The 15,229-nt window shown below is 42.6% G+C and overlaps 1 protein-coding gene across 1 annotated transcript in view; it reads right to left on the bottom strand.

Moving 5' to 3' along the window:
* Positions 1-15,229, bottom strand: part of Lonp2 (lon peptidase 2, peroxisomal) — an 87,912-nt gene that overhangs the window by 70,558 nt on the left and 2,125 nt on the right. Inside the window, exon 2 of the mRNA XM_048434637.3 lies at positions 984-1,218. Coding sequence (XP_048290594.1) covers positions 984-1,218 — 235 coding nt within the window. The remainder of the gene's footprint in view (positions 1-983; positions 1,219-15,229) is intronic.

The raw sequence follows: 15,229 nt of genomic DNA, 5'->3' as shown, positions 1-15,229 counted from the left end.
GATTTTGTGGACTCAAACTGGAGAGGAGAAAGGCCAGAAAAGAGGCTACAGAGCTGTGCTTCTGCATGAGGCAGGAGCTGCTCTACCTCCCACCGTCTCTGCAAATCAGGAGTATGCAAGCCTGCCTGGACCAGTTCTCATATTGTGGTTCTTTCTTCCGGGACAGTCTTCCTTCAGCCTGACCCTCCATATTTCTATTGCTGTTCCCCATGTCAGGAGAGCCAATCTCTTTGGATGGCCATCAGAAGCACACACCACAGGCTGTGCACATCTGCTCCACACTTCAGAAGTCAGTGGTGCCTGAAATCGAGACCTTAGACACCAGCTAGTCCTCACAGACTCAGGCAGGGACAGTGGATTACACTAATAGAGGGTGGAAGACAACATTTCATGATACAATTTTGCATTTTTATTATAGTTTTAAGTAAACGAGATGAGAGAGGAGGTTTTAAATCTAGGATTGACCAAAACAGCTGACACCTAGGCTTAAGGAGTGCAATTCTTCATGAACAGCCAAGGCATGCTTCCCCCTGGCATTCTAGCTAGCCAAAAGAGCAACCGTTCTTGAAACTGGGTCGCTATGGCTTCACCCTTCCACTGTCACTAACCCGTGCAGTGTGCCTGGACCTGAAACAATATAACTTCTAGTGTCCTGACTAGGTACTTCAGTGGCAGCTCTGGGTTATTTCATTTTAACATTAAACACTTAGGGTTAACTGGCATCTGGTTGGGAGGCTCTGGGGATTCTCAAGAAACTGTAGTCTTATCTTTTGGAACACTTTTAGAGTTGGCCATATGTCCAGATGATTTAAGTACAAACCTAGACAAAAGAAAACTAGAATACACTATAAAATACCACAAATCATTTCAATGTATGCAGCTCTACATAGCCCTACAGCTTGGCCACCTCACAGAGTCACCTGAGCCCAGGACAGCAAAGAACCAAAGGGGAAAAGCTTTTGGGGGAAGTGGAAGCCGCCCACCTGCACTGCGTATCTGTAGAACTGCTCCGACAGCTCTCCCAGCTCCTCCCTGGCTTTGCTAGTGTTGGGAAATTCCTCAAGTCGATCCAGTTGCTCCACTTCAGCCACGGGATAGGGCTTCTCTTTTAAGACCTGCACAATCTGGAACCGGCACAGGCCTGTGATCAGCAAAGTGTAGTGTGGCTTGGGCCAATTACTGCCCACAACCTGAACTGCCAGGGCAGCCGTCCCAATCCTGAAACATACATAAAACATTGGCATTACACTTAACATGAAAGAACAGAAATTCTCTTCAAAAAGTGCTGACGTAGTCAGGTGAGGTGTTGTACATCTTAAGTCCTAGAATTCAGGAGGCAGGGGCGGGGGGATCTCTGAGTTTGAGGTCAGCCAGGAGTAAAGTTCCAGGATAGCCAGAACTACATGGGAAAACTTCCAACCCCCGAGAAAAGTGCCGACTTTCCCAGACTCGGAAAAACAAATATCATGCATTCTTTTTTTTTTTAATTTTTAAAATTTATTTATTTATTAAAAATTTCCACATCCTTCCCGCCTCCCTTTTCCCTCCCCTCCCCACCTCCCCCTCTCTCTCTAGTCCTAAGAGTAGTCAGGGTTCACTGCCCCGTGGGAAGTCCAAGGTCCTCCCCACTCCATCCAGGTCTATAAAGGTGAACATCTAAACAAACCAGGCTCCCACAAAGTCAGTCCATGCAGTAGAATCATAACCCAGTGCCATGCGTTCTTTCATATAGAAAATACAGATTTAAATTTAAAGTATGTGTACACCTATATCTATAGCTCACAAAAACGGAAAGAGAACATTGACAGGGGAGAAAGAAGACCAAAGAAGGGAGCAAGGGAGGAGGAACAAATAAGAACAAGATATAGTTATATACATACATGAAATGAAACGTCACCACGAGCCAGGCAGTTATGGTGCATGTAAATGGAGGCTGCTCGTTCATTTCCCAGCCATCCAGACCCAAATGGTTACACAGACACTATACAAATCACAGCAATGCTTGGCCAATGACTCAGGCGTATTTCTAGCTAGCTCTTACATCTTGAATTAACCTATTCCTATTAATCTGTGTATTGCCATGAGGCTGTGGCTACCAGTAAAGGTTCTGGCATCCTTCTCCTTCGGCAGCTACATGGCATCTCCCTGACTCTGCCTATTTTCTCTATATATCTATGTTTAAAATTTTCCACCTGGCTTTATTATGCCCTGCCATAGGCCAAAGCAGCTTCTTTATTAACCAACAGTAATAAAATATATTTATAGCATGCAGAGGGGAGTCCCATCAGGTGTACATCTTTAATCCTAGGACTCGGGAGGCAGAGGCAGGTGGATTTCTGAGTTTGACACCAGCCTGGTCTACGGAGTGAGTTCCAGGACAACCATGGCTACAGAGGGAAATCCTGGCTCAAACAGACAAAAAGAAAGAAAAGAAAATGGCATGAGACCCATTACTTCATATTCTAACTAAAAAATTAACAAAAGATAAAACTCTAAAAATGTCTGCATTGTGGACAAATTCTTTTAATAACAACAGAGAATCTAAAGTATGAATTTAGTATTTCTGCACTTAAATTATCATTCAGTATGTGGTCTGTTAGACTACTACCATCAAGTGAGGTATAAAGCACATAATCTTACTATACTTGGCACTTCTTTTAAAAATGAAGTATAAATTCTGTTGCAGGATATTTGATCACACTGTATAAAAATGTGTCTATGTTTTACCTCACCTGCCTAAGGTACCTGAGTGGTTTAATAGAGAGCTGAATGGCCAAGAGCTAGGCAGGAGGAATTAGGAGAGACTTGCAGGCAAAGAGAGGAATTCAGGGTTAGAATCTGGCATGTTCCAGTGAGGTACAAAGGTGGTCAGATACACAGAATCAAGGAGAGGCAAAAAGTCACATGGCAGAACATAGATTAATAGAAACAAGTTAACTTAAATTATAAGATCTAGTTGGAAACAAGCCTAAGGTAAAGGCCAAGCTTTCATAATTAGTAAGTCTCCATGTCATTATTTGGGGGTTGGCAGTCTAAAGAAATTCTGACAAGAAAGACTCACTAGAGAATTTCATATATTTGGGTTATTTAAATATAAAAATGTAGGAATAAGTAGGAACACCTGTTACCATTCTAAAACGTTAAAACATAAACAGTATAAATGAATGTCCAAATCTGTCCCAGTATCACCTCTCCTAACATCAAGCCAATTATCTCCATCAACCTATTATTTAGATTTATATGCACTTAATCTTCGACTGCTACACATGGACGGTAAAAACTCCCAAGCACACACTGCAGGACTTAGGAAAACTAACGGCATGGATGCTAAGAATCCTTAAGCCCAACTAAAAGAGGCAGAATCCCATTGAATGAATTGAAAGGTTTTAAGTTTTAGCTCCTTATCAGACATGTTTCTGATCAAGTCATATGCACATGTAATATACATGGAAAGAAAGTCTTATCTGCAGGGCCAGAAAAAATCTCAGTTGGGAAAGGATCCTGCCACCAACACCAAGTCTGCCAACGTAAGCTCATTTCCTAGGACTCACATGATGGAAGGAAAGAACTAACTTCTGTGGGCTGTTTTCTGACCACCAAAAGAACACTGTGGCATGTATACAAAATTCCCTCCAACACACAAAATAAATGAAATCAAAAATATCTAAACTAAAGCAAAAGGCTTCTAGATCCCAAGTTAGAATATGTTATCCCCTCAAGGAAGGTGGTAATCTCAGAAAGAAGCTAAAATTAACACTGACACTGTCTTAACACGCTGTGATAATGCATCAAGACCAAAGTAACTTGGGAAGAAAAGGGTTTCCTACAGCTTGCAGTCCACCATCCAAGGAAGCCATCACAGGAAAACCAAGGCAGGAACAGAGGCAGAGGTCATGGAGAGGTGTGGCTTATTGCTCCCGATGGCTTGCCCAGCTTGTTTTCTTATAGAACCCAGAACCACCAGCCCAGGGGTGGCACCACTCCCATTGAGCTGAGCCCTTCCACATCAGTCAAGAAAATGCATTACTGGCTTTCCCTTGGGCCAATCTGGTGGGGATATTTTCTCAGTTGAGGCCCCTTTTCCAAAAGACCCTAGTCTGTGTTAAGCTGACATAACTAGCCAGCAAACCTGCACTCTGGGGAAATGGAACAGTAGACGTCTGTGCCTACTTATCTCAACTGTACCGAGCCACACACAATATGGGGACACTCTCAGTAAATCTGCTGACTTGTATATATAGCGAATTCCCAGCTACTATAAACTCTATTGGATTATATACAACATTTACTCTCCTAGCTCTGACTCTCTCTACTTTATAGAACGAAGCAAAACTAAAGAGATGAACCAAATCAAAACCTCCAGATTGAAAGACTAATTTAATTATTTTATCTATGTCACCAATAAAATTTTACACTAAAAAAATGAATTTTCTTACAAAGCATGTGTGTGTGTGTGTGTGTGTGTGTGTGTGTGTGTGTTGAAAGAAATGTGTTGCAAACTAAGCCAAGTTTAAGTTGGACTTACATTATACCTCTCAGTTCTAAAGGGACAAAGGTTTAAGTGTATTGTTTCTTTCTTGAACTCGCAAAGAGCTGACAAGAACATATGCCTTTTTATTACATTTCTTTATTTAGTGTGTGTGTTTGCATGTGTACATGTGTGGAAGCCAGGGCACTTATAGTAGTTGGTTCTCTCCTCCCATTATGTGTGTCCAGAACTGAACTCAAGATTGTTAGGCTTGGCTGCAAGGACTTTTACCCACTGAGCTTCTTGATGGCCCTGAATATATGCCTTTCAAAGAAAAACATGACTTGTGACATTATTAGACCTTATTGGTATTAGTAGATATGATACCTGATAAAGACACTTTCAGATAACAAGTATTGTGAAAATTTTAATTCTATTTTAAGCAAGATATAGAGATATAGCATCTTTTTGTGGCAGCCTGAATAAGATGCCCCACATATTCTGGGGCATTTGTATACTTAGTCCCCAGTTGACGAGGAGACTCCTAGGTGAGGCACTGCCAGAAGAAGTGTGTCACTAGGAGCAGGTTCTGAGGCTTCAAAGCCTCCTGTCACCCCGTGTGCCCTCTCTGCTGTGGTCTGAGATTTAAGCACTCAGTTGTTTCTGTCACCATACCTGGGGCTTGCTGCCACACTTTCCCACCATGATGGTGACAGACTATTATCCCTCTGGAACCATAAGCCAAATAAACCTTTCCTTCTATTAAGTAACCCTGGTCGTGCTGTTTCATCACAACAATGAGGATGTGACTGAGACACAAGTTGGCACCAAGGACTGGGTTATTGCTGTAACAGATCTGACCACACTGTTATTTTTATTTAACATTTTGATGAATGTTAAATGTAGGTCCATATTTCTACATGGTGTGACAGCCAGGTTCTCAGGCCAGGGTTGGTATCTGAAGCAGTAACGTACCCCTCCAGACAGGCTGTGCTACCCTAACAAAAAGCTCAGGATATGCTGCTCCTTGCTTTGTAATTATGTAGATGCCTGAGAAGAGGGGTCAGTTCCAAGCTAGTGACAGAGCTGCAGATGTGACGGTAGTACTGCTATCCCAGAAACAGAATGTTAATGAACTTCCCCCTTGGTTTACCTTGGGGGATAAAAGGTGTTCGGATAATAAACGCAGGTGATCTTCAGAATTTGAATGAACTCTGAGACTCCCTTCTGATATTGCTGTGTGAACTGTGTCTCAATTATTCCCCATGCCCCCACACCAGTCCAGTTTATGTTGGGGTATCGGACGCTGTCAGTTAAAGAACCTGGAAATTTAGAGTAGGAAATCAGCAGAACACTATAAGCAGAATCAAGGTACCAGCCTGGTCGGAGCTTGGAAGACAGCAGGGCTGAGAGCTATGAAGACTGTGGAGGCCCGACTCAAGAAGTTTTAGAAGAAAACAATATTAGCAACGGGGCTAGGACTGTTCTTGATATTGTTAAAAAGTGTGGCTCTTTTTTGCCCACATTCTAAGAACTTTCCTGAGGCTAAATTAAAAAGTAATGGACTAACTTCTTTGGTGGAAGAGAATTCAAGACAGGGTAGTATTGCCTCCATCACATGGTTACTAGTAATTATACTTATGCAGGACTACAATGAAGAAAGAGCAAGGGGGACAAAAATACAAAAATGTAGTGTGGAGAGAAAAGGGCCACTGCAAAGCTTAATGGTACAGACAAGGCTTGCTAGAAGAGAGACGGACACTGCTAAAATTGGTGTCATTAAGGACGGGTCAAATCTGCACTGGAAAAAAGGAAAGGGCATCCTCAGGGCAAGATCCCACTCAGCTAAGCTTCCAAGCTGTGAAAGGAGACGACAAAAGGAATTTTCTGCTCTTAGAAAGGAACAACAAACAAAAGCCACTGCAAATGTGACTCAAGGGGCCCGGGCACATCACAAGCTGCAGCTGAACCCGAAGTCTTGTTCGCAGGCTCTGGCTTTATAGTCATGAGGGATACATGAATAAAGAGGTTGTAGAACCCTCCTCCGTGGATTCAGAGAACCATTGAGACCAGACACACGACAGGGAAGTCTCTGACTGAAGTCCCTGAGAGGGCAAGAGGCCTTGAAATGCCATTTCATGAAGCTGTGAAGTTGAAGCCCGAGTTTCAGTGGAGACCCTAAAATGTTGAAGATGCCAGAGTTGTGGGATATCTGCCAAGGAGAGCTGCACACAGGGCACAGAGCCAGCCTAGGAGCATTTATAAGTGTGTTTCCGGCAGCAAAGCTGGAAGGACAGAGCCATCTAAATCCACATTAGATATGAAATTAGAAATTTTGGCATTTAACCTGCTGGGTTTGGTTCAGTATTTCCTTACAATGCACTAATTCCTTTCTATTGGAAGGGTACTATGCATTCTCGGCCATTGTATGTTGCAATTATGTAAATAGTTTTTCAATTTTACAAGGCATTATAGTTAAGAGATTTCCTTGAGTCTCAAGAAATTGCCATCTTTGAATTTTAATACTGTTTTGATTGAAAGACAATGGGGAATGTTTAAATTGAACTGGATGCATTTTGCATTATGACATGGCCATGAGACTCTGGGGGTTGCGGAGTAAAATGTAGCAGTTTGAATAAGATGTCCTAGATATTCTTGGGCATTTGAAGACTTGAGCCCCAGTTGGTGGTGCTGTTTGGGGAGGCTTAGGAGACAGCTTTGCTGGAGGAAGTGTATCACTGGGAGGTGGGCTTGAAAGTTGCAAAGCCTCCTGCCATCCCCAGTGTGCTCTTGCTGTTTCCTTGTAGCAGGCTTTCTTTGGGGCCACCAGCCAGCTCCCAAATCATGACACAGAGACTTCATAGTAATTATGAATGCTTGACCTTATCTAGCTCTTATAACTTAATTTAACCTGTTTCTTTTCATCTATGTTTTGTCTCAGGGCTTTTAACCTTCCTTTCATTCTGTATGTCCTACTTTGTGTCTGTCTGTCTGTCTGGTGGCTGCCTGGCTCTGGCATCTCCCTTTCTTTCTCCCTCATTCTCTCTTCTCTCCTCCCACCTATTCTCTCTGTCTGCCAGCTCCACCTATCCCTCTACTGCCTAGCTATTGCCTGTTCAGCTTTTTATTAGACCAATCAGGTGCCTTAGGCAGGCACGGTGAAATAGCAACACATCTTTGCATAATTAAACAAATGCAGTAGAAACAAATGTAATACATCTTTGCCTAGTTAGAGTGATGTTCCACAACATGTCCTGCTTGTGGTTTGAGATGAGAGCACTCAGCTGTTATTGCCACCATTCCTCGTGCTTGCTGCTATGCGTCACTACCATGGTGGTGATGAGCTCTTACCCCTTTCAAACTGCAGACCCAGATAAATCCATCTATAGCCTCCCTTGGTCATTGTGTTTAATCACAGCAATAGAAAAAGTAACTAATACACTACTCATTTCCAGGTGTTATACATGAAAGTAAGCAAATGAAATAGTCAACAAATCTAATTTCATACTACCATATGTCTTTACTTTGTCACTGTGAGGGCTAATCTCAATTGTCATCTTGATGGGACTCTGGGCATGCCTGTGAGAAACTATCTTGATCCAGTTAATTGAGAAAGTAAGGCCTGCCCACTGTGAGTGGCATCATTCCCTGGTCTATGATACTGCTCTGTATAAATAAGATGAGCTGAGCACAAGCATTCTCAGCTGTCCACTTCTTGACTTGGGGTGTCATGTGACTACTACTTCAAGCTCCTGATGCCCTGATTCTCTCACCTAAAATGTGAGCCACAGCTCCTGAAGCTCCTTTTGCCACAGTATTTTATCCAAGCAGAGGAGAAGTATTTGTGATACGCATTCTTCTAAACAGCCTTGCCTTCTAATAGAGCATGTGCCGTGTAAGACATGGCCAAGAGGTCTACCTGGAATTTGCAACTTCAGATCCAAATTCATACCTTTGGATGAGTGATGCCTTTCTCCTCATGTGACTGCCCTGCAATAAATGCATCGTTGCAGTACTGATTTTGTTAAAGATCAAAGAAATTTGAAGCTCCCAGTTGCAATGTACCTTCAGAGCTTGTAAAACATTACAGAATATCATTCCACATGAAGCTGGGTAGGAGGGCTATTGTTTGTGTAATCTGGAAACTACTTTGGGCAATCCAGGAGAACTGTCTGAAACCCCCCCCACAGCAGTAGGAAAATCTAAATCTATACTCAAGAAAGGCAGTTTTCTAAGGTGAGAGCAGAATTATCTAAACTGTGCCCTCTGTACCAAACACAAGAATTTGTTGTCATTGCTATTTCCATTTTACTTAAAAGCCTTTCATTCATATTAGAATTTCCAACCCTCCAAATCTTTTCTGTAATGACACCAGTACCAGTTCAGTCCTGCCCGTGCAGGGGAAATGGAGGATTCTCCACTCCTCTCCTCAATCCTCTCCTATGAAGTCTATGTTTAAAACTACCTACCTATTCAGACAGCAACACCACTATGGGGCTGTACAGCTCTAGGTGCTTTGCAGGTCTAAAAATTTCCTTGTCTATCATTTTGCTATATCCCTTTTAATACTAAGAAGGTGCCTGTTGTGTGAAGTTAAGCTCTTCGTGCTCTTTTGGGGGCTCACCACCCAGCTCCCAAATAAATCACACACAGGGGCTTATTCTCAGTTATGAATGCCTGGCCTTAGGTTGGCTTGTTTCTTTCCAGTTTTTCTTAACTTATATGTTATCCCAACTACCTTTTGCCTCTGAGCTTTTATCTTTCTCTATTTCTGTGTGCCTTTCTTTATTTCTTTCTCCATGGCTTGCTATGGCTGGCCCCTGATGCCCTCCTCTTCTTGTTCTCTTTCGTCTCATTTGCTCGCTCCCAGAGTTCTCCTTCTATTTATACTCTGCCTGCTAGCCCTGCCTGTCCTTGTGACTGCCTCAGTCTTTATTAGGAGCATCAGGTGTTTTAGACAGGCAAAGGATCACAGCTTCACAGTCAAATATAGTGTAAACAAAGTAACACATCTGAAAACAATATTCCTCAACAGGTGCCAATATCTCCTTGTGACAAGTGAGTAATCTAGATTCAAAATTGGGGAAATAAAGTGGCTATCTACAGTTATAAAGATATGTGCTAGCAATGGAGAACCTGGCTTAGGTCTTATGACAATTCTCACTCTATCTCACCACAATGGATGATATGAATTTGCAGTATCAGGAATTTAAAAATGAATACTTAGTAGCATAGTGCCCTGGCTAGTTTTATGTCCATACAAGTTAAAGTCATCTGAAAGGAGGGAACCTCAGTTGAGAAAATGCCTCCATAAGATTAGGCTGTAAGCAAGGCTATATGGCATTTTCTTAATTAGTGATTGATGTGGGAGGCCCCAGCTCATTGTGGGTGGTGCCACACCTGGGTTGGTGGTCTTAGGTTCTATAAAAGACAGGCTGAGCAAGCCATGTTGGACAAGTCAGTAAGCAGCGCCTCTCCATGACCTCTGCATTAGCTCCTGCCTCCAGGTTCCTGCCCTGTTTGAGTTCCTGTCCTGATGAACAGTGATACAATGTAAGCCAAATAAATCCTTTCCTCAAGGTGCTTTTGTCATAGTGTTTCATCACAGCAATGTAGCTCCTAACTAGGCGAGAGTTAATGACACAGTGGAGACAGTTACCATGTCTGGGAAACGTGGTTTTAATTTTGTCTTAGTGGCACATTCTTAGCTTTGTTGCCAGTGAAAATTTCCTGAAAAATGTATCATTATTAATAAAGCATTTATTAATTATTTAAAAATAAGGCAGGATTCTATTAGAACAATTCTAAATTGTATAAACTAGAGGAGATATCTGTTCACTGTCACCTTTTCTTAAACATTATTTCTGAATAAGAGACACGCGGCATGCAGACCTTTCTTAGAAGAGTCGATAAAGTCTCTGGAAGAGCTAAGTAGACTCTTCAATACATACTTGTCAATATAAAATAGTAAATCTAAAATTTTTATTATTAGATAGTATTTCTTGAATGCCTAAGAGTATTGATAGGTATAAGTAGGAGTGACGTATAAGCAGAAATTGATCCTTCCAGCTATGGACTATGTGTCTGTCAAAGAACGTATACTTTGTTATATAAATGCCAAAGAAACTAACCTAGGGTCTCACAGATAAGAACACCAACAAATAAGCAGAGGTTGAGGGACTAGCACCCTAAAGAAAGGCATCCATGAACCCTGAACAATATTAGGTGAGCTTTTTAAAAACTCTTTGCTCTTTGGGGGCCCACCATACAGCTCCCCAATAATCACAGAGAAGCTTATTTTTTGTTGTGAATGCCCGGCCTTAGCTTGGCTTTATTTCCAGCCAGCTTTTCTTAACTTGTATTACTCTGTCTATCTTTGGCCTATGGGCTTTTACTATTCTCTATTTCTGTATATCTTGTCTTTATTTCTTACTCCATGTCTAGCTGTTTGGCTGGCCCCTGATGTCCTCCCCTTTTTCTCATTCCTTGATCTTCCTTTTTTTCTCTCTCTTTTCCCCTTCTATTTACTCTCTCTGCTTGTCAGCCCCATCAATCCTTTCTCCTGCCTCGCTATTGGCTGTTTAGTGCTTTATTAGACTAATCAGGTGTTTTAGGCAGGCAAAGTAACACAGCTTCACAGTTAAACAAATGCAACATACAAGAATGCAACTCATCTTTGCATCATTAAACATTTGTCCACAGCATGAACAAATATAACACATCTTCAACTAATATTCCACAGTTACTACCTAACACTGTTCCTACCTAACAGTTAGGTAGGAAGATGGCTCAGGGGTAAGGGTGCCTTCTGCCAAGTCTTATAGATGTGCTAAGTTCCTGGGACCTACATGGTGAGGGTGAGAAATGACTCCCAAGTTGTCTGGCCTCCACATGTGCTGCATGGAGTGCATCTGACCACCCCGCCCCCATTCACATTCACACAAAAAAATAAAAGTTTTTAAAATGTGAGACTGAAGAATGAATGACACCATGCAAATGGTATTAAATGATCACCCACTTTCACTAATGAGACAGTTAATCACACAGGAGCCACTAACTAGACAATTCAGCTAAGCAAAGAAATACAGGCAGTCCTTAGGTGTCATGGAAGGCAAGTTCCACATTTCTTTTTTAAAGTCTCTTATTCAGTAACACGCCTATATACGAAACATGAAAGAAGGAGCTGTGCTACACAGAGAAGCCGGCACACAGGTGGTCAGAAACACAGGTGAACAAAGTCCTTGGGTCTAGGGCTGGTGACCAGGCGACTGTAAAGGAAAGCAGGCAGGAACAGAGCCCTCCACTCACCTCTGGGCATGGCCAGCATCCAGAAAGGGAGGTAACTGGGAAGGACAGATCTGTGCACAGAAACAGGTGATGTTCATACTATTAAAGCACAAAGCAGTTTGAAAACCATGGTAGAGAAAAGACTTCAGAATCTACTGAGGGATACAGTACAATCTTTCTGTATATAAGCTTCTCAAGTAACAAACATTGCTAGTATAGCTGTGGCCTGGTGAGTTCTGACACTGCTGGAGCTCTGAGGAGGCTTTTTATAGGCACTCTCTCATTGAAATGATCAGAACGGAGTGTGGCTCAGTGGAGAGTGCTTTGCTTTGCATGCCGAGACCCTAGATTAATTTCCCCAGCAATGTAAACAAACAAATCAACAGCACTGCCAATTTTGAGTACCTAACAAGGGCACTATCTGAATGTTAAGACTGCACATCACTGGACTTACTAGTTTCAGGCAAGGAGAATTTAGTTAATGTTATCTGTAGTTATTTATGTGAAGGCAATTAGTAACCCTCAAAAACTTAGCCAGAATAATACAAAAAATTACTAACTCAAACCTAAAATATGACTAATTCTACTTTTAAAAAGATTTTAACTTACACATACATGTGTGTATCTATGTGTGTGTGGGGGGGTGATATGTGCACATGTCAGATGTATGTCAGTGCCTGCAGAGGCCAAACAGGGCATTGGATCCCCTCAAGATATAGTTAAGGCAGTTGTAAGCAACCCAACCTAGAGTTGGGTAACAGTTAGTAGGATACCAATAATCACTAAGAAAATGCCCTACAGCCTGATCTTATGGAGGTCTTTTCTCAATCAAGGTTCCCTCCTTTCAGATGACTCTAGCTTGTGTCAAGTTGGCATAAAACCAGCCAGGACAACTGACCCTTTGCCAACTCACACACAAGTATATAATGGTTAAGCCATAGCCTTTACTTTCTTGTTCATCCTTAAGATTACACATTATACCAAAATCACAATATAAAATATTTTTACAAACTTTCTTTGAAAATTAGTCTTTTAACTGTGGGTTCCTGTGAAATCACAAATATGTTCCTATTTCAAGAGGGAAGAACCAGGGCACAGTCACAATTTGAACAAAGCGAAAAACAAACTTCCAAGGTGTAAATCACACAATGTCCAATTATCTGGGATTCATACATGATCTTCCAGGCTCCTCCAAGGAGCATGGCTCACTTCTCCAGCTCTGCCCTCTGCAACACAAAGAGCGAGTCTTTTATCGGCTACCGTCCAAACTGCTGCTGTTCTTGGTAGCCATCCCATGATACTGGCTTCTCGAAAATGGTGGGGTCTCTTGTCCAGCTGGGTTCTACTTTCACCAATAGTTTCTCCTGGGCTCTCTTCAGGGACTCCAGCTCTGCCACACAGTGCCAGGCCCCAGCTGCTCTCCATGACACCTTCATGCCTTTGAAACAGGTAGTACCTGGGGGACACTTAACAACCAAGTTCAGCTACCAGACCAAGGTAAGACCTTGGTCACCTGTGGAACACAGCCTCTATGTACTGACTCTGATGAAACAGTTCCCAGGAGATTTCATCCCAATGATGTTAGCCCCTTCTTGATCACAATTCTTCAGCCCCAGCTAACCAGCACCCATTGTCTCAGCAAAGCAAAGGTTTTACTTAAGTGGGTCTCCTGTCTTGTTAATCACAGCCGACTCGTCAGCTCCAGCTGACAGACACCACAGATTCTTCACACAGAAGGTCCAGGGGAGTCTTTGCTTTCCTCTGAAACTTCATAAGCCAGGCCCCCACCATCTGCGTTGCTCTCAACATTCTTATCTTCCAAGTTCCCACAGAAAAGCTCACCAAGCTTTGACTACTCAATGGCCTTTGTAGGCCAGAGTTCCAAGGTCCTTCCACAATCCTCCCCAAAACAACATGCAACACCACGACCAAAAGCAACTTGGGGAGGAAAGGGGCTATTTCACTTACACTTCCATCTAACAGTTTATCATCAAAAGCAATCACGGCAAGACTCAAGCAGGGCAGGAACCTGAAGCCGGAGCTGATGCAGAGGCCATGGAAGGCTGCTGCTTACTGGCTTGCTTCCCATGGCTTGCTCATCCTGCTTCTTATAGAACCCAGGACCTCCAGTCCAGGGTGGTACCATCTATAAAGGTCTGGGCCCTCCTATATCAATTACTAAATAAGAAAATGCTCTACATGCTTGCCTACAGCCTGATTTTACAGAGGTATTTTCTCAATTGAAGTTTCTTCCTCTCAGATGATGTGGTGGTTTGAAAGAAAATGGCACCCAAAGAAAGTGGCAACATTAGGAGGTGTGGCCTTGTTGGAGTAGGAGTGGTCTTGTTGGAGGAATTGTATCACTGTGAAGGTGGGCTTTGAGGTCTAGTATATGCTCAAGATATTGTCCGGTGCCTCAGACCACTTCCTGTTACCTAGTCAAGATGAAGCAGGTTCAGCTCCTTCTCCAGCACCATGAGATCATGTCCCATCATGATGAAAATGGACTGGACCTATGAACTGTAAACTACCTCATTAAATGTTCTCCTTTCTAAGAGTTGCTGTGGTCATGGTGTCTCGTCACAGCAACAGAAATCCTGACTAAGTCTATAGCTTGTTTCAAGATGACATAAAACTATCCAGCACACATTAGAAATAAACCAAGCTAGACCTGGTAGCACAGGTATATAATAATCCTTAGTATTTGGGGGCTGAGGCAGGACGATCACCAGTTCAATAGTTGAGCTATAGAAGAGTTCAAAGCTTGTAGGCGGAGTTTTTCATAGGGATTAACTCTGTTTCACCTGCTGCTCCCAAATAACCACACAGAGACTTAATATTAACTCTCAGTCCATAGCTTAGGCTTGTTTTTAGCTAGCTCTAATAACTTAAATCACCCCGTTTCTGTTCATCTATGTGCTGCCCCAAGGCTTGTGCACCTCATCTAGGAACATCCCATCTTGCTCACTCTGTATCTCACGACATCTCTTCCTGACTCCCGAGACTCCACCCTTCTTCCCAGCCTTCTCTCTGCCCCCACCAAATCCTGCCTAGCTATCATCCAATCAGCTTTTTATTAACAATGAGAGCAACACTGCTTCATAGTGCACAGAAGGATTATCCCACAGCAGACACCAGCACAGAGTACTTAGTGAGACTCAGTATCAAATAAAAAGTAACAAAGGGGGGGCTGGAGAGATGGCTCAGAGGTTAAGAGCATTGCCTGCTCTTTCAAAGGTCCTGAGTTCAATTCCCAGCAACCACATGGTGGCTCACAACCATCTGTAATGGGATCTGGTGTCCTCTTCTGGCCTGCAGACATACACACAGACAGAATATTGTATACATAATAAATAAATAAATATTTTTTAAAAAAGTAACAAAGGGGCTGAGGACAAAGTGTGATGAGAGAATACTTGGTTCGCAAGCAGGAGAACTATAGGCTCAATCTCTACTGCACTCCCCCCAAAAGAA

The sequence above is a fragment of the Myodes glareolus genome, chromosome 22 (assembly GCF_982192425.1).
Source record: "Myodes glareolus chromosome 22, mMyoGla1.1, whole genome shotgun sequence".
NCBI classification, from domain to species: Eukaryota; Metazoa; Chordata; class Mammalia; order Rodentia; family Cricetidae; genus Myodes; species Myodes glareolus.
The sequence above is the reverse complement of the archived record's forward strand: the minus strand, read 5'-3'. Positions and strand labels throughout refer to the sequence as shown.